Source organism: Quercus robur, chromosome 11 (genome assembly GCF_932294415.1).
Source record: "Quercus robur chromosome 11, dhQueRobu3.1, whole genome shotgun sequence".
NCBI lineage: Eukaryota > Viridiplantae > Streptophyta > Magnoliopsida > Fagales > Fagaceae > Quercus > Quercus robur.
This window is the reverse complement of record NC_065544.1, coordinates 19,045,988-19,065,919: the sequence shown is the minus strand read 5'-3', so window position 1 is coordinate 19,065,919 and position 19,932 is coordinate 19,045,988. Positions and strand designations below refer to the sequence as shown.

The 19,932-nt window shown below is 34.5% G+C and overlaps 2 protein-coding genes across 5 annotated transcripts; one reads left to right on the top strand and one right to left on the bottom strand.

Annotated features, from left to right (window-relative positions):
* Positions 1-1,361: 1,361 nt before the first annotated feature.
* Positions 1,362-7,593, bottom strand: LOC126705484 (vacuolar iron transporter homolog 4-like). Of its 4 annotated transcripts, none has more exons than XM_050404517.1 (2): positions 7,162-7,593; positions 1,362-1,959 (listed from the first exon to the last, which is right to left on the bottom strand). In XM_050404517.1, exons 1-2 carry the CDS (start codon positions 7,328-7,330, stop codon positions 1,532-1,534), a joined length of 597 nt encoding a protein of 198 aa, XP_050260474.1. In that variant the 5' UTR covers positions 7,331-7,593; the 3' UTR covers positions 1,362-1,531. The 4 variants fall into 4 exon arrangements, 2 of the variants coding, with proteins under 2 accessions (XP_050260474.1, XP_050260473.1); XR_007648297.1 differs by lacking the exon at positions 1,362-1,959 and adding an exon at positions 4,066-4,341 and having other exon boundaries at positions 7,162-7,302; XR_007648298.1 differs by lacking the exons at positions 1,362-1,959; positions 7,162-7,593 and adding exons at positions 4,066-4,341; positions 5,984-7,099.
* A 56-nt stretch (positions 7,594-7,649) lies between these two features.
* Positions 7,650-11,991, top strand: LOC126705483 (RNA demethylase ALKBH9B-like). Its single transcript, XM_050404515.1, has 6 exons — positions 7,650-8,549; positions 8,660-9,049; positions 10,147-10,232; positions 10,335-10,645; positions 11,309-11,380; positions 11,546-11,991. Exons 1-6 carry the CDS (start codon positions 8,402-8,404, stop codon positions 11,826-11,828), a joined length of 1,290 nt encoding a protein of 429 aa, XP_050260472.1. The 5' UTR covers positions 7,650-8,401; the 3' UTR covers positions 11,829-11,991.
* The last annotated feature ends 7,941 nt before the right edge of the window (positions 11,992-19,932 follow it).

Here is a 19,932-nt window from a genome sequence, read left to right as displayed (position 1 = left end):
AGATTAATTAAAGTGAATTCAAAAATATTTATATTTTATTGTTTTTATTTCAATTGTTGTCAAATCAACTAAACATAACAAAAAATGTTATATTCTAAATCTATTATTATTGTTGTTATTGTGAATGCACAACTAAATAATTAATATATGCATTTCCAAACATTTTTTGTAATCATTCTTTTCTTTCCTCAGTCAAAGATGATATCTTCATTATTTTCCTTTTGGAATTAGAAGAATTTTTTATATTTGGATTTTTAGGTAGTTTTCACCTATCAAAAAGAAATAAATAAATAAGAACAGTAAGTCTTTAAATATGTATATTGTTACCTAGAGGCTAGAAACTCATTCCTGATAGGTGGCAGGCAGGGTACATTTTATTGATATTGACAACAAAAGAATAGCCAATGAATTATCGTAACCTTTCATTACATTCTTTAATTAAGAAAAACCTTCATTACATTCTAAAGTGCCAATGCCACACAGAAACTCATAACACACTAATTTTCGACCTGAAAGCCTGAATCCCAGAGGCAACAAAAGTGTGGATTGTTAAACTTAGGGACATAACTAAATGTTTTGTACATGCAAACTTTGTGATCCAACAACTTAGGTTGCATTTGTTTCAACCTAAATAAATAAAGTTTCCTTTCCCTATGGAATACAATCATCAAGAATAAAGAAAGATGGGCATTCGGAGAATCATATAGAAAGCATAATTTGATTAGCACAATATCTCAGATTTTAAAAATTATTTGAAGATAAACAAAGAGAGTATTTAAATTAATCCTTTCCAACTCACATGTTTGTCACGTTCATTGAAACCAGGATTTCTGATTTTTCTGTTATTATAACCACCTAAAGATTGGTCACTTCACCCTAGCTTGGAATCAGAATTTCCAAAGCTTATTCATCAATACATATATCCAAAGCTTACGAAGCTCCCCCAAAAATAAAAGGGGTTCTACTTCTTTGGTATTTATTCAATCTGTTATTTTTAGATATTAAAAATTACAGAGGTGAAGCAATTAGCAATCCGCTTCTTGATGCTAGGGATCAATTTTTCATCTTATAATATTATCAAGCATTGAACTGTATGAAGTTATGCTTGTTTAGCCATTTAATTTTGAGAGAGATAGAGAGAGAGAGAGAGAGCGTTGTTGCAGAGCAAATTAATCAAGTTGATATCTTCCTTTCAAACAACCGATTATTATTCATTTCCATTTACAAACTTTTATTTTCTCCAAAGGGTGAACCGCATATAAGAGGGTAGCTCTTCCTCTGTCCAAAGAACCACAACCAAAAGGGTGAAGGTGGAATAAAGCCATCTGGTGCTAAGTAAAGTCTTAAGATCACTAGTTAGATTAGCTCAATTGACACCTTCACTTCCATTTAGAAAACTCTTGGACCATGACATATGACACATTAAAAACTGAACACAAGCATACTCAAGAAAGGTCAAACCAAAAAGTAGAGGTAGCCAAAGGAAAACAAGTTTACAATCAACAAAAGGACAAAAGTCAAAACCCAGAAATCACATTTGCAGTCCATTGGAGCCAATTAATTTGGTCAGCCCAAAGGTGATTGCCATTGCCACCCAGCCTCCAACAAGAACCCTAATGCTAGACTTCACCTTTGGAGTCTTCCCTAACACTGCTCCTACAATTCCAAAAACAACCAGGGCCAAGCTAGCCACTAAAATTAGGACACCCAGTCTTACTTTATGTGGCTTTATAAATGCAGCTGCCAATAATGGCATTACTGCACCTGCTGAAAATGCAAGGACTGATGCAAAAGCTGCTTGAAAAGGATTTGGAAGGTTCTCCTTCTCACCCTCTTCTTCATTCTCTCCTCCAACTTTCATTGAGTTCTCTCTCTTTATTTGTGCCACTTCTATGTCCCTCTGGGTGTACACAGACACAAACTCCCCAATTGCCATACTGCAAGCGCCTGCAAATAAACCTGCAAAACCAGCAAGGAGCATGGGTTTAATGTCTTCTTTAACGGACCCAACACCCATCATTAACGATGCAACAGAAACAAGCCCATCATTGGCTCCCAATACAGCAGCTCGAAGCCACTGTGCCCTTTGAAAGTAGTCAACATTTTCACCTTCTTCAATCTTCTGGCAATGTTTTGAGTCCATAATATCATTTGCATAAATAGGAATTTCTAAGCTGTTATTTGAGAGTTGGTTGTGAGTTGCAGCAGCCATGATGAGGAGAATAAGGCAAATTGGCAATTATGATCAGAAAGGAAGAATATGAGGAAAGGGTGTGTTGATTACTTGTGGTGAACACATGCCTCTTGTGGTTGGTATTTATAGAGGGAAACTATAACTGGAGTTAGTTACCATGAAACATCTTTGATTTGTTCAAAGATTATGGTGCTGTTTAGACATCACAATAATGACAAACAAGAAAGTTCCATTGTGTTGACATAACATTTGAGATGAGAATATTTTTCTCAGTGATGCAACTATCTGAGCAAAATCATAAATTCTAATAGTTTTAACTCCAGTGAAATAAAGTAGCATGCAAATTGAAACTTGACATATGCAGTTTCATATTTGCATAGACACACACTCATAAATGCATCCTCCATACATGTCAGTTTATCTATATGGAAAACACACAAAATCCATGTGATTTTTTCTTAATTAATAAGTTTAAAGATTCTAAGTATAAGAGGGCAATCGTATTCGGTTTTGGCATGACCCTTGAAGTGGTCCTACTCCTTTGAAGGAATTATACCCGAAATTGTTTGCATGTGCTGTGGTTCAGGAAGCTCTGATTTCTGACATGATTATTTTTGCACCAAACGGAGGAGGTGGGAGTTGGAACTTCCATTTCCGACGCAATTTTAATGAATGGGAGTTGAGGAGATTTTATTCTTTCTATGAGCATGTCTCTGCCAGGATTCCTTGTGGGGAGGGTGAGGATATCTTGATTTGGCAGTTGAATCGCAGTGGTGTCTTTGATGTGCGATTCTTTTATATTGCTTTATTGAAAGCCCCTTCTGTTTCTTTCCCTTGACAGAGCATTTGGTGTGTAAAGGTACCTAAAAGGGTATCTTTCTTTTTATGGACTGCTACTAGGGGTGGGATTCTCACAATAGATAACCTCATTAAGAAGAACTTGCCCCTTGTTAGCTGGTGTTGTTTATGTAGGTGTGATGGGGAGACTGTGGATCACCTTTTGATCCATTGTAGGTTTGCATCTGCTTTGTGGAGTGAGGTCCTTATTATGTTTGGGGTTCAGTGGGTGATGCCGGACACTATTGTTTCTCTTCTTTATGCATGGAGGAATTGGTTGGGAACTTACTCTTCAAAAGTTTGGAATTTGGTACCAGCATGCCTTATGTGGTTAGTATGGAAGAAACGCAATGCCCGAATTTTTGAGGACGTTGAGAGTCCTATAGATTTGTTGAAGACCTTGCTTGATAAGACTTTGTTTAAGTGGTCTCGTATTTGGGAGCTTACGCACTGTAGTTCCTTGTCTGCTTTCCTTATCTCTATTAGTCTTTCCTTATGATTTGATTGTATTTGTTTCAAGGGTAGTGAGTTTACAATCGTAAACACATTGTTCTTTTTCATCAATAAAACTCTTTTTATCTATCAAAAAAAAAAAAGTGTGACCTCATTTTCAAACCGTCATCTTTGAGCATGCTGCTTTAAAACCTTAGCAAGGTTATAAACACAAACTCAAAGAATCTACACATGGTGATCAAAGCTAGACATAGGTCATGGTTCTACTATCTACATGTGTGTGTGTTCACATTCACGTAACCATCTGAGTGGATATATTTTTAACTGGTAAATGAAAGGTCAGTAGTAGAAACAAACTATTCACTTGATTTTCTAAACATTTCAATTCTCTGTACAAACAAGTGATAACATGGGGCAAAAAAAAAGGAGTTCTGAAAGCTGTTTGATAAGTGCCCTATATAGTAGTGTATTATCATCGTGTAGCTGACTGTGGCAGCAACTTCAGGTTATATGAACAACATTTGAACACAGATGCTAGGAGGAAAATTGGAAATACATAATATAAATTGAAATATCATACCGTGCTATGTGTAACAACATCTGGCATTAAACCATCCTGCTTCATCTGATGAAGCATTTTAATGCTGCTATCAAACTTGCCATTCCAAACTGCCATTCCTAACCAGACAACTAAGAACAGAATTGCATATGAACACATTGTTTTTTGCTGATTCATCTTTAATGCCATTGTATATCTCCATTGCCTTTACAGGATTTATGTTCTTTCTCATGAACTCCATATAACTGCTATAAGATGAAGCATTTATCTTCCCATTTTGTTGCATTCATTCAAAGAGCTGCAATAATGCAAACTTGACTTAACAATTATCAACAATTATAAGAAGGGGAAATCAAAAAACATAGTTAATTAGGTTCATTGTTCAGAGAGGATTGGTAAAGAGGGCAAAACTATAACCACAGAGAGAGGGCAATTAAACAGTCTTTTTGAATGACAAGAAGAAACCTAAGTGACAATAATGCATATGAAAAATATTTTATTTTATTTTTTGTAAAAGGCTTACGAAGGCATTTTCTCTATATTTTCAGTTACAATGTACAAGATCCCTACTAAATGGATTTAGATTTGCAGACATTCTTTCAATATTTTGTTCATGACAAGATAAAATTTCTTGATACGTACCATGCCATCCCATGATCTATCAAAAGTAAAATTGAATTATCCATTCAACTACAGAGAAGCAATATATGAATTTAGTTTATGCACTCATAAGATCAGTGAGCAATTTCCATTTTGTCAGTCATCCTATTTTCTGCGACTTGGCATGTGGGAATTCCAAATGTATATATACACCCCCCCGTTTCTGATTTTTTTTAATAATATCTTATGTAAGCACTGACAGCCCTCTTGGAAGAACACCTAAAATTTTTATACCAAGTTCATGACACAGAAATTAGACAAAAGAGAAAGGAAACACACCATCAGATATCATAATGATGGATAATTATTACTTAAAGACATCAATTATATGAGAGCTCTGAATTCCAATTCCTCAAAGAGTCGTGAGAGAGGGGAGTCTATCCAATTTTCCTTTCCATCCAGATCTACCTTTGTGTGTTTCATTTCCCTCCTTTCTATCCCTTTTTTTTCTGCCCTACCTTTTCCATCCTCGCATATTCCATCTTTACTAAGTTTATGGGTATAACCATAAATTAGTAGTAAAAACCAAACGGTTTTCCTTAGTGAAAAGCCAAATGTGCCCTTATCACTGATCTAATATCAGTTTCTATTTTAGTTTACTCGGCTTTTACTGCAATCACTTTGCCATGAGTACACCTATTTGTCAAATAACAAATGTTATTCATTCATCTGCAAATTTTGCCCAATCTTACTATTTCTATGTCTTACCTTCTTTACACATTTGTATCATTGGAGGATGGCAAATGCCTCCCAAGCGACATGGCATAACGCCATCATTTCTAGCAACCACCATAACACTAGGAAAGCCATTAACAAGTAAAGAAATTATACTTGTTATGGGGTAACATGCTAATGCAACTGATTTCACACCACCTAGGGTCATGGCCCCATGGTTTCAGTCTTGGGGTAGGTCCTAAGTTTGAAACTTTAGGGGTGACAGCGTGACTCTAGTTTAGCTAAAGGACTATAGCCTTCCACTGCTTAAAATCAGTGGCACTGAGGTCAGGCTAACACCTAAGGGAGCACCTGTGGCCTCCTCTCTATGTAGAGCCCTCAGGCATTCATTCCATAGTGAGTGGAAACCTGCTATGGTCAAGCCCAAGTAGGGTCACCATGGTTGGTTCCCCCAAATGATTTCACAAATTTTAGAATGAAAGCAAAAGAGTTCAAAATATTTTTTCTTTCTAACCCAAAAATTGGTCTTAGATGATAAAGTATACTTCTAGGGATTGTATGGCCTTGACCCTAAAGTTTTAATACTGCGAGAGAGAGTTGCATACCAAGAGTGAATCGTATATTGCCTCATGGAGCTGAAGAGGGTAGTGAAGAAAATTGTATTTGTTGTCGAAGAGTGAGGTACCAATATCATTTGGTAATATATTCCAATGCCGAAATGAACTGAATGCCTTAGTGAAGCAACCATATACAATTTCAAAGATCAAGGGCAGCTTAGTGTTGACTAGTTATAAAAAAGACATCTGGATGTATCTTTATTGGATAATTTTATACACACAAAAAAATAAATAAATAAAATTTCAGGTCAATTTTATTTTAGGCTCATATCATAAAATGTGTTGAGTTTGAAAACATCAAATATATTCTTTTAAAGCAGCTGCCGAAAAAAGGAGTAAATAATGGATCTACATACAGAAGACCCTTTTAAAAGGAACCAAACACACACAGATGGCACAAAATAAAATAAAACTAAATAACATACATCAACGAGACATCCATGCAATAAGTTGTGAATATAAATTCCAAGTCTACGACTCTACAAATGAAACAGGCAGGCTTAACAATTCAAAAAACCAATAATTGGCTTCCAAAAACATTTACAACAGCTTCCTAATTGAAACACGTGAGAAAGATCCTGCCATCTGCTTAGAGTTCCAAAATTTCGTAACACGGCATTCAAGTCTTGCACTTTCAACATCCCTCTTAATCTGCCGTGATTTATATTCTACAAGTTATATCTATTACACTCAACATATGTTTTGTCCCAGTAAAAATATAATTTCAATATTTGAGTAATTAAGTTAACACAAAGTCACCAAACAGGTAAACTATTTCAGGCAACATCATCAAATGCAGGCAATTCTAGATGTCGATTCATTTCAAACTTAAGAGGCATTTAGCAACGTCTACCAATCACTTTTTTTCCCAAACCCCACAAAAGAATGAGCTTTTTGCACCGGTACAACCCTTTTTTTAAAGTGAAGTAGACATTTTTATATAGCAATAGACATATAATGCAATCTAAAATGAACCCAACAATCCAATCTAGGCAGTAATTACAACAACAACAAAAAAGTTACAGGAAACTTCAAATACTAATGCATATCCATAGAATGCATATAAGAAACACCTTATATTGGCATTAGTAACAATACCCAGATGATTTGGACCCCAAAAAATAAAAATGAGATAAAAGAAAGAAGAATTAAAAAGGATAAAGTACCTTGCAAGAGCAGAGTCGAAATGAGATTGAGAAGAGGATGAGGAAAGTTGAAGAATGGCAGATTGCCTTTCCAAGTAGGAATTGGAGTGGCGTCTCTTATTAACACTAACTGTGCTGTTTTGGTGGTCAATACTATTAGACATATTAGTTGCTTCTTTACCAACAGCATTATTTTTTGTTTGGAATTGGGAGAATGATATTGCTGAAGCTGAAGGAATTATAGGAAAAGAAGGCATGGATAAGAGGAGTAAGAGGGTATGCTGCTTAAGCTCAAACCCAGTGCCCAGCATCGTCTCTTTTGCTTTTGGTTTTCTTCTTTTCTTTTTTCTTTTTCTAGTAAGTTTTAAAATTTATAAATATCAAAATATATATTAATAAAAAATAAAAAGGCCAAAAATAGAAAATGCTCCTATTAGCAAAACATTTAAGGGAATGTTTCTGTTTTGGAACTCAAGTTTTGTGTAAAACTCGATTTTCATATGATCAAGTCTCATGTGAATTTTATCACACTACGTTGACATGGCATTTTCCTTAAATAAAATTTTTTTTTTTAAAAGGAACCACATGGAACTCAATATTTACAAAGTTGAGTTATTTTCCTTTTAAAATCTTTTTAAACTAATGGAACTCGATACTTTAAATATTGAGTTCCACGTGGCTTTTATTAGTGGAGAGTGCCATATCAACATCATTCATCATGGCAAAATTCATACAAAACTTAATCATACAAAAATCAAGTTTTACGCTTAAGGGTATTTGGTACATATATTTAAATAATAATGTTCATTATTTAAACATGAAATATGTATTTTTACAATACTTAAATAACAATATAAAAATAAATTAAATTAAAAATATCTCTAACTGAACGACCCATAAATTCCAAAACAGGGACTTTCCCCTAAATATTGAAAACATGAAAAATTGCTATATTTTTTTGCTAATTAAGGGCATTTTTCCATTTTGGCCAAAAAAAAAATTAACAAATAATCACACGTGTTGTGGTACGAAAGCGTAAGCGAAGGTGAAAGTGAAACAACCGAGCAGGCTCCCCTCTCAAGTCTCAAGTTCTGAACTTAGGAGTTAAAAGTCAACAAAACAAAAAAGTAAACATAAACATACTACCAATAGTAAAAAAAATAAAAACCAAATCTTGGGTTATAAATCGTTTCCACGTTATTTATTTTTCTCTCTCTATAAACAAAAAGAAAAAGTCTGTAGTTAACGAGTGACTCGGGCGATGACCGGAGAGTTGACTCGTTGGGAGTCCGACGGAGAGAGCTTGTTGAAGAGCTTAGAACGCGACGAGATTTTTGAGTATTTATCTGAAGGCTTTTGCCGTCAGTGCAAGTCTCTTCTCCAAACTCGTATTCACTCCCTCGTCAACCGTAAGAATTATCTATCTCTCTTTTTCTGGGCTTTGATTTCTTTTTTTTGTTTTTATGATTTAACCCAAAAAAAAAATTTTAAAAAATTTTCTTCTTTGATTTTGATGCAGAAAAGGTGCGTGAGCGTGAAATAAGACCCAAGTCAAATAATGGTGACATTGAAGGTTCAAGATTTTTGAGTAGGCAAAGACAGGAGACTCGTTTTACTCAAATGCCTGACTCTTCTTCATGGAGAAAAGGATCCAACTCTCACTTTCAGTCATTAAACAATTCATCATCTGATGGACGTGACAGTGAGGAGGAGCAAAACGAGCATATCAGAGTATCACAAGTTGTGAGGGAAAAGGAGTTTGTTTATTTTGAGCGGATAAATGGGAAACCAACAAATGTGCTTCAAGGCCTAGAGCTTCATACCGGGGTTTTTAATGCCGAGGAACAGAGGAAGATTGTCGAATGCGTCTATGATTTCCAAACTATGGGCCAAAGGGGACAGCTAAGAGGTATGAGTCTTATAAATATAGGCTTTGCACATGTTTCTTATTTCAGTTTCAGGATGATATCATTTGTATCCTAAAATCTAGGTAGCACGTAGTGCCATATCAATGTTTGCTTGTCTAACTATGTTGTAGCTGTGTCCGTACTCATATTGGTGTCCATGCTTCCTAGGCTAAAATTGAGTTAATCCTTACTGTTTTTGTTTTTATTTATAGGTCTTTTAAGTTTTAACTAGGATTTAAGATTATCATATATCCTTTTCTAAAAGGTGAATAGAACAAATTCACAAGCCTATTCTTTTCCTATACATTACTTAGATAAGACTTCAAAATATTCTTTTACATTGTTTCTGTAAGAAAGGCATTCATGATAATTCTTTAACAAAAAATTAAGTTACTAATTTATCCATCATATTCCATTCATTAGTATTAAAGAAAGGTGTTTTGTTAGTCCAAATTTGCCAAATAGTGCAATTTTAGCAAAATTTTAGGAGAAACGCATCCTGACAAAGTTATTTAGTTATGTAGCACATTTCAAGAACTTGGATGTAGCAAATTTTTGGAACTCGAGTTTGACAAACTCAAGTTCTAAGCAACTCGCGTGGCGTGCCAAGCAGTGGAGCTCATATTGCTTGGAACTCAAGTTTCCCTAAACTCGAGTTTGAGTTGGAACTCGAGTTCCAAAAATGTACTACATAACTAAATAACTTTGTCAGGATACTTTTTTCCTAAAATTTTGCTAAAATTGTGCTAAATGGCAATTTTGGCCGTTTTGTTGAGAGTACCTTCTTTTGATGTGTGAATGAGGAAAAAAGGATGGAATGCAGGTTGTGGGGCCTTCTCTTGTTGTTTATGTAATATAGCTAACATAGACTGTTCCTTCCCTATGTAGATTAATTTGTTCTCTTTCTAAGAATGTATCAGTTAACTCCAGCAAGTGCTAATATTATTAGTCATAGTGTCAGAAAAAGTAGAAGTATTAAATAATGAAATGATCCAATATACAGTCAATGTTATTCTGCCACTTTCTTATAATTCACTATAAAGAAAATCAGATGGTTCAAGCTTATCTCATTTATTTTCTCAATTGGGATACTTTATAGAGCGTACTTATTCAGAACCAAGAAAGTGGATGCGTGGTAAGGGGCGTGTCACTATTCAATTTGGTTGTTGTTACAATTACGCAGTGGTAATTTCCAAACCTTATATGTGTGTACGTTTTTGTTTTGTTATTATTTAGTCTGTGATTAACCATAATCAAACTTGCCGTATTATTTTTGCTACCTTACAGGATAAAAATGGGAACCCTCCAGGCATAGTAAGAGATGAAGAAGTGGATCCCCTACCATCCTTGTTTAAGAAAATGATCAAAAGAATGGTTAGGTGGCATGTTTTACCTCCATCATGCATACCTAACAGTTGTATTGTAAATATTTATGAAGAAGGAGATTGCATTCCACCTCACATTGACCATCATGACTTTGTCCGACCATTTTGCACAGTTTCATTTTTGACTGAATGCAATATACTTTTTGGCTCAAATCTGAAGATTTTGAGTCCAGGGGAGTTTGGGGGACCTGTCTCTATGCCATTGCCTGTAGGGTATGTTTGTGTTCTCCTCTTTCCAAAAGAAATATTTTCTTGCTTTCTTGGTGCTTGTCAAGGATCTTTGATCTCTCCTCTTTCTCTTTACAAAGATATATAAATATAAATATATTCATGAAATATGTAAGTTAGTGTTTCTTGGAATGTAGTATTTATTAGTTTTGATTGAATTTGTTAACAATTTCTTAAATTAATGATTGCCCCTTGGAGTGCATTTACCTTCTTTCATAAATGCAAAACTGTTTGACACGATATCTAATTATGATCTTGGAAATTCTCAAAACTGAGAAGTATATGATCATATAGTCTTCTAGTGGAAGTTTTCCATGGATATTAAAACGAGTAATTCAATGCATGTGTCATAATACTTATATGATTTATAAAGATGATATATTCCAGTCTTCTAATTATCACTGCAAATGTTTTTCTTCAATATGCTGTATAATTTAATTCATTCTGCAGATTGACTAACTTTTTCTAGAGGGCCAAATAATAGAATGTAGATGCTGAATTTTGACTAATATGTTGTGCAAATGAGTTCATCATGGAAATAGTTCCATATTTTTGTAGGGGAAATTGAGATAGGAATTTAGTTGTTGGATATTTGCTAATTTCAATTTTGTATCTTGCTTCTAACGTATTTGGTTTTTCATTTTGCAGATCAGTGTTGGTTCTAAATGGTAATGGAGCTGATATTGCTAAACACTGTGTTCCAGCTGTCCCAGCAAAAAGGTATCCTTTCTTTTTTGGTTAAAAAAGGATCATATTATAAAACTACCACACAGGAAGGCAGGTATCAGTTACAAAAGAGCTGTCCTAAACTGTTACAGCAGAGTTACAAAAAGTATAAATGTTTATATTTTCATAATCATTTCTTTTTTTATTTGGATTTTGCAGGATATCCATAACATTTAGGAAAATGGATGATAGCAAAATGCCATACAGATTTTTGTTGGACCCCGAATTGGATGGGATTAATCCTCTTGACTATTCTTTGGCAAATCACCGGAAAGTGCACTACAACGACAAATCTACCCGTCGTGAATATGAACCTGTGAGAACAAGGAGCAACAACTCCTTTGTCATTGAGAAAGATGATTTTCCTCCACTTGGCAGCTCAAGAGCTGCCATGAATGGATTGAGAGTCAGCAAAGACAGATCAAGGCAACGAAAATTTTGAAAGTTAGTAGTTACTTGATCAAATTTGTTGTTGTATCAGGAAGAGTGCAATTTGTTTGGTTCAAGTTATATATTTTTTGTGGCCATGTAACATTCTAAGATACTCGAATTTTGATACATTTTTTAGAACCCAATAATACTAAATGCATATCTATTTTTATCCACCATTGGCAGTCTTCTAAATGATTTAATGGTATATAAAAGAGCAACTTTTTCTTTTTGTTGGTAATATGTCCATATGATTGGCTTTTTGCTACAAATGTATTTATGGTCAGGTGGAGTTTAACATTGGGCTTTAGTTCTATATGTTCTATAGTAATGAGCTATTGGCAGTGATCCACTCGATTTAGATTCAAGTGTACTCGGTTGAGATTTTAGTGTTCCTGAGGGGCCTAAACACTCCTTTCCCTTTAATCTTATTCTCTCTAATAACTAATCCTTACCGAAACAGTCTTTCTTGTCAATATATTTGTTTACCATCCACTGCACAGGGCAACCATCTGTGGTGGGCTACTACAAGTAATTTCACCTGATTTTTAATTTATTTTTACTTTGCCTGCATTTCCTGAACTTGGCACAATTCTATTCCCTGATTAGGGCAAGGCTTGTGTCCAGTGAAAATTTTCACTGGACACGGCAAGATTTGGACACGTGTCCAAGATCCAACGTGTCCAGTGAAAACTTTCACTGGACACAAGCCGGACCCCCCTGATTATGAGCATGTAATCAAAGTTCTTGGGTCGTTTTGTTGGCACTTGTGTATAAAGTTATTTTGTCCCCAAAAGAAAATTTTTAAAAATTAAAAAGGTAAAACTATTAAATTAGCAATAAGTCTTTAGAGTTTAGAGTCACCAATTCTCACGAAATATTTCGCAATTGTCAAGATTGCAATTTGTGAATTTTAGATAATAAACTGATGTTAATGATATCGAACCCAAATAAGAACCAATAAAAACATGTCAACTCAAAGAAAAAAAAAATGTGTTATGCACATTACCCTTGAATTAGTCGGTGATTTTTGTGAAATAAATGCATTTTAAGAACAATTCTTGAAATGGATTACCATTCATTTTCCCCTTAAATAGCAATTCCATGAACCCAAAATTGCAATTCAGGCATAGCACTTATTCTCATACAGTTTCTCATATATGGAAAGCCATCCAATATGGGAAAGGATTCTTAATACATTGTATGAGATGATAGATTGGGGATAGGACACATAAATATTTGGACTGATTCTTGGGTATCAAGCGGGACCATTGAGGAACCAAATGATAGGACCTTTACTTGGGGAGGAAGAAAACCGAAAGATAGACTCAGTTTACATGGCTGGTAGGCGGCAATTTAATCTTTTACGTTTTCAAATTTCTTTTGACTTTCAGGAACATATTATCGGACTGCCTATATCCTTTCTATATGCATCACATGATCAATTAATTAGGCCTACTTACAGACAAGAAAGCAAGCCATAGCTTATATAAAAATGATGGCATTATATGGGATAATCATAAATGGAGCTGACCACTGCACACTATTGGCGTGATGGTTACTCTATTGTGAAAGTATAAGTGCATGCTTGTGATGTGTGGGAAGTGTAATAGTCAGGATTCAAGTTTTTAAGAGTGAACTTCACACACATATACTTAGATTATACTACAATAGAATAGAGCTGGATTTGAAAAATTCCTTATATTTACAAAAGACAAATATTCCTTGGGAAATGACTTATTTGGCTACTAGAACTTATCTGGCTAATATAATTCCTGGATTTATTTATGATTGTCCAAGGTGTAATCCTCCTGAGACCACTTTGCATGCAATAAGGGATTGTATGTGGGCCAAAGATATTTGGATAGCTCTTCCTGGACAAAGAGCCCACAATTTCTTCCAGTTACCTCTGGGCCCCAGCTAATTGGTTGAAGGAAATCTCAATCTACACCAACCGGAAACTCATAATTATAACCCCTTGGAATATTATTTTTGCTTATGGGGTGGTGTGGCAACTTTGGCTATCACACAACAAGAGAATTTATAACCCAATAACCCCCCATCTGCCATCCGTAATCAAATGTTGCACAGATCACCCTTCACCTATATTCGGAATTTTTTTCTACTCATTCATCCTCGCAAATCTAGCATTCCCAAATCCATCTTAAACATCCCTTGGTAACCTCTTGTTGATCCTTTTGTTACTCTAAATACTGATAGAAGTACCTTAGACACCAACTACAGGTGTTTAATGGACATACTTGATATAATTTGCTAATTAAATATTAAATAAATTTGTTTCTCAAAAAAAAAAATATCAAATAAATTTTCCCCTTGTCACCACCCAAAAAAAAAAAAAAGGTCTACCCCGTCCATTGCAGAAATGAGACGATCTGGCCTAAATTCTTATTGTTTTGTAGCAATTTATGAAAGTTGTTCTAAAAAAAATCAAAAAGTTGTTTTTAAAATTCAAAACAAAGAATTGATTTTAGCTGCTTTAAAATATAAAATAATAAAGTGTTTTGACTCATTGTTTTCTATTCTCTTTCTTTCCTCTCCAAAACATGACAAAGGGCAACATTTAGGCTATGTTTGGTTGGGGCAAAAACAAGGAGGATGGAAAATAAAGGGAGGAAAATAGGGTGGAAAACACTGTTTTCCATTGTTTGGTTAGGAAAGGAAAATGGGGAAGACAGAAAACCCAGAGAAAGTTTTCTATCCTAGGCCCACATTTTTTATCCTCCCAAATTGGGAGGAAAAGCTGGAGAGAAAAGTGCTGTCACAACACTTTTACACAAATACCCTGATTCTCTCTCCTCTCACAACTACAAACACAACAATCTTTCTCTCAAACATCTCTAAACTCAAGCATTATCAGATTATCAGAATACAAACTCAAAAACACAATTTTAAAATTAATCAAATCATAATAATAAAAGCAAAAAAAAAAAAAAAAAAAAAAAAAAAAGGACAAAAGACAGAAGACAAAAGCCATCTAACCCATCTGGATTGTGTTGGGGACGAAGATGAGCGACGGCTCCAGGCTAGGCCAACTGCTTTGGGACGAAAATAATATAAAGAATAAAAAATCCTAATTGAGAAATGTTACTACAATATTTTCACAATAAATTTTAAGTAACAGATTGTTATTAGTTAATATTTGTGAGTAAAAAAATAATTTCAGTGGTGGGTTCAAATTAGAACTAGTAACAACTTTTCACATAAATTTTGTTGTGAAAGTATTGCGAAAAATGTTGTAGACGTAACACTTCTCATTGAAAAATATAATTGTTAGTAAATTTTATATTATTTAATGAATACAAATAAATCTATTTCTTACCTATTATGTAACAAGTGTATAATAATCAATTTATATAAAATACATTTGGTTGGGGCGAAAAAGTAGGGATAAAAAAATGAAGAAGGGATGGAAAAGTGAATAGATAGAAAAGATTTTAGTTTTCTCTCATGGTGTTTGATTGGGATTAATGAAAAAGTGAAGTGATAGATACTCTTTTGTTTGATTGAGAAGAAAAATGATAGGATAAAAAATGTAGATTATAGTAATTTACCTTATGCTCCTAGTACTATGAAAAATAGTTAATAGTATATAAGGTTGAAAAAAAACTAAGCCTAATGTAGGTGAAAAAAAAGAAGAAAACCAACGTTAAATAGGGAGGAGATGGTAGATAGCAGGGACGGAAGCATTAATTGACCGGGGGGCAATGCCCCCCACCCCCCCCCCCCCCCCCCCATTTTTTTTTTTTTTAATATTAGTATATATATATGTATCAAATTTAGTAATTTTATTCTATAAAATTACATTTTGCCCATGTAACAATATCTTTGATTCTTTTTAGAGTAACATTATAGTTACAAACTTACCTAAAACATTTTTATAAACTGTTGAGGTACAAATTCTTATTGGTTCGCATCTGAGCCTATCACTTACATAACTTTTTTACTTACCAATAATCACTCACTATATCAACAATATACCTCTAGTACTTTCATCATTTTAAAGGCCATTAAAAAAATTTATAGATCTAAAATTTAAAACAACATATACTAGCCCAAAAACAACAAATAATCACCAATAGCAAAGCTAAAAAAAATTAAGTCCAATTAACTAATTTTACTCAAACAAACAACTGGCTTTTTAAAAAGTTTTAAATAGAATAATTTTGTCTTTACTCAGCAAGTGCAAAAAATAAACTCAAAAAAAAAAAAAAAAAAAAACCCTTAGTGGTTAAGAAGTCGCCAAGCTAGAGGTCAGAGTCACCCCCTTTAACTCAAAATCTTGGCTCCATCCCTAGTAGATAGATAATTTCTCATCAAACCCACACACTATCTCTTCCATTTTCTCCCTGAATTGAAAAGAAAATCATTTCACCCCAAATTAAAAACCCATGGGTTCCACCATTTTCACTCTCCTCTTCCTTTCCCAACCAAGAGCACATTTTTTTTTCTCATATTTTCTCTTGAGAATAAATTGGGTTAGGAGTTGGCGTAAAACACGTAAAAGGTGTGTTTTATGCCAGCCAATCCTGACCCACCACGTCAGCAAAACAACTTAGGGCCTGTTTGGGTAAGCATTTTTCGTCACTCAATTTCCGTCACTCAATTTCCATCACTCATCACTCATCACTCATCACTCATAACTCATCACTCAATTTTTCACATCCGTTTGCCTTCATCACTCAGTTTCCATCACTCACAATTTTTCACACTATTTGGAGGGCCCACGCCTGACACAGTGCAGCTTTTTATTTTTTTTTTTCACTAGCAGCTTCTTCTTTTTTTTTTTTTTTCTTCCTGGGTTGGCTGTTCCGTCTGGGGTTTTTTTTTTTTTTTTTTTCACTAAGTTTGGTGAGTCTAGGTACTAAAGAAAAAAAAAAAAAAAAAAAGAACAGAACAGACGAACCAGTAAAAAAAAAAAAAAAAAAAAAAAAAAAAGAAGAGGTACGAACAGCCAACGCCAACCCAGCAGAAGAAAAAAAAAAAAAAAAAAAAAGAGGAGGAAAGAACAGCCAACGCCAACCCAGCAGAAAAAAAAAAAAAAAAAAAAAAAAAAAAAAAAAAAAAAAAAAAAAGTCAAAAGGTGGTCAAAAGTTGCGGCTGTGGGTCCCTCATGTGTGTTTATTTACGAAAATGCCATTGAGTTATGAGTTATGGAAACTGAAAACAGCCTTTTGTTGTTTTCAGTTTCCATAATTCATAACTTAAAAATCAGAGAATTGAGTGATGGAAACAGAGTTATGGAAACAGAGTTATCGTTTGGCCAAACAACCTTTTTGCTATGGGTCCCACCATTTTTGAGTTATGAGTTATGGAAACTGAGAATTGAGTTGTGGAAATTGCTTACCCAAACAGGCTCTTATTTTCAATAAGCTCAAAATACAAAACTATAACCCAAAAATTGGATTTGGAGGGTCAGGATCCACAACCAAACGTACACATGGAGGTCATTCCTGGATCAACTTGGATTAACAAAGCATCATTACATTGAGCCATGTCTGGAACTGCCACGTCGAAGGCATGATTTTGAAGCTTGTAAGCAAGCTAATAGTGGAGTGTAGTGGCAAATGTGTCTTGTACTTAAGAGACTCTTGTAATCTAGACCAAACATGTAACAAGATAAGGGTTTTTGTGAATGGGTTTGACTAGTAGGGCAGAAAAGAAGAAATTTTTTAGGAAGACTATTTCAAGAAGGAAGGAAGGCAAATCACCCTCTAGACACATATGAAAACTATATGGTGGATAAGGCTCTAATGAAAATAAGTTATTTTGTTGACATGACGGGTCAGAATTGGCTAGCGTAAAACACACCATTTACGTCAGCTCCTAACTCAATTTATTCTCTCTCTCTCTCTCTCTCTCTCTCTCTCTCTCTCTCTCTCTCTCTCTCTCTCTCTCAACAGGGCCCTTAATCTATAGGGGCTTTTTTTTTTCTTTTTTCTTTTGAAGCGATAATCAGGGGGTTTCAAATGTAATTAATTAAATTAAATTTTTTTTAATAAATAATGAATCAGAAACTTTTTTTTTTTTTTAAGAGAGTTTTAATCTATGACATCCACTCTTAATGATAGCTCTTTATCATCAGACCTAAACACCAATAAGTTTTTGGTGTAGGCAAGGATGAACCCTAGATCTCTTATGCAACCATCAAAGACATTACTAATTGAGCTAATTGGAACCCACTTTATTATTATTATTTTTTTTTTTGAGAATGAAGAATCAGATACTTTGATTAGGAAACAGAGTCAGCGTTACCTTTTTAGTTGAGGAGACGTCAAAAATATGCCATCCCTTGAACATAGGGACCATGAGAATTTCGAAAAAAAAAAAATCAATATCATATTTCTGGTATACAATTCCGACTCACCTTTGATTCTCTTTGATAACGAATAAAGAATAAAGAATAATACAAAGAAAATGCTAGCCAATGCTTTTTCTAGAATTGCTCTTGACTAACTATTTTTTAAAGCATTATTTTGAAAACATTTTTTCAACGGACATCAAAATGAAGTTGTCGGTTTCTTTCTTTTTTCCTAAGTTTCGGAAAAGCAAACCACTTTCTAAATTTTTCTTCTTGTCATTTCAAAATATTTTTTCAGAAACTATTTTTTGAAGACACAATCAAAGAAAAACAACTTATAAACTTAATTCATTGGTTGAGTCTTTGACAATAAAACAGGCAATTACTTATATTATTCTGGCTATTGAGCAATATATTATATTGAGTTTATGAAGGATGCCATTTAAATAAGTGACCTAGAAATCAAATCAGATCCCTTATTGCTCGTGTTTGTGTGGTAATTAATTTGGTGTGAATTAAGAGAATCATTTAACAATTTTAATTAATCCCCAACAAATATTATCACTACAATTACCAAGCAAAATAGCAATTAGACACAATAACACAAATAAAAAAAACTTTTTCTCCTTGAAGGGAAAAAAACATAGGACAACTTGGCCTAACAATATACACCAACCTAAAGCTAATGTTGGCCCAAGCTCCATAGATCCCCCCTATTCCCTCAATAGGTGTTTGGTCGTTAGGTCTTGATCGATCTTCTACCTTAGGTACCTTAATGGTCTTGCTACATTGCTACACTACCATTAGTATAAATTGTGCTTCATCAACATGTCCCTTACATTTGCGACTTCGAGAGTGTCATCCTAGAACGTCTCCTTGATCCAACAAATGGAACAATGTTTAACAGACTCAAAAGTTTGTTTTAGGGAACGACACCTACAAAATCCAAGCCTCTCTTGCCCTATAAAACCCACACCACTCCACCATGCAAGTAGTATTATATCAAGCTATTGTTACCCTGTCATTTTACACTATGTTTTACTGACATAACTAGTAGGACACCTTCAACCAACCCCACCGGTTGGTCGAAGTTGTGCAAAAGGTTTTTCCTTCCTTGGCAAATAACCAGACCCTTAGTCAGACCTTCCTGTGTTCGGTCCTACCATACAATTTTGCTCCAATTTCATCTTCCTCGAATCACCCACCTACAAAAACGAATTTCATAATGAGCTAGGAGGAAGAATTGAAAAACAATTGCCAAATTCATAACAAACACAATCAATGCACAAAATACATTCTTTGGTAATGAGTGGGGGAACAAAAACCTTTCCACTAAAAAAAAAAAAAAGGGAGGGAGGGAACAAAATGAGGAGGGTATCAACTATCAAAGTAGTAGTAGTATTAAAAATAGTTTAATCCTCCACGTGTGGAGAATCAATGCCGTGTTATATGAGCTGTTCATTCAAAGTTGCAACTTGTAAAACACACTCACACCCACACACGGTCTCATTCCCCGCCGCCTGCCCCTCCCACTACCCCTTTATGCCTTTCTTGGCAGATGCTTGTTCTTCTCACATTAAATTACATACTTCAAAAAGAACCAAACTTTTAATTAGGTACAGCTTTCAAGTTCCACCAGTTTATTTTTTTTCTACTCCCAACCTCGTGTGGTCCAAAGTCCACTCCATGTTTGGAAGTGGGACCAACGTGGGTCCTAAGGAACTTTGTCTGACACGTGTCAATTGCAAATAAAGTAGAAGTAGATGTTGGGTTGGGTTGTGTTGGAAGGCTCTTTTCC

Coding starts and splice junctions, on each gene's coding strand:
- LOC126705484 (XM_050404516.1), bottom strand. CDS start 2,212: ATGGCTGCTGCAACTCACAACCAACTCTCAAATAACAGCTTAGAAATT.
- LOC126705483 (XM_050404515.1), top strand. CDS start 8,402: ATGACCGGAGAGTTGACTCGTTGGGAGTCCGACGGAGAGAGCTTGTTG. Junction 8,550..8,659: donor TATTCACTCCCTCGTCAACC/GTAAGAATTATC, acceptor ATTTTGATGCAG/AAAAGGTGCGTGAGCGTGAA. Junction 10,233..10,334: donor GTTGTTACAATTACGCAGTG/GTAATTTCCAAA, acceptor GCTACCTTACAG/GATAAAAATGGGAACCCTCC.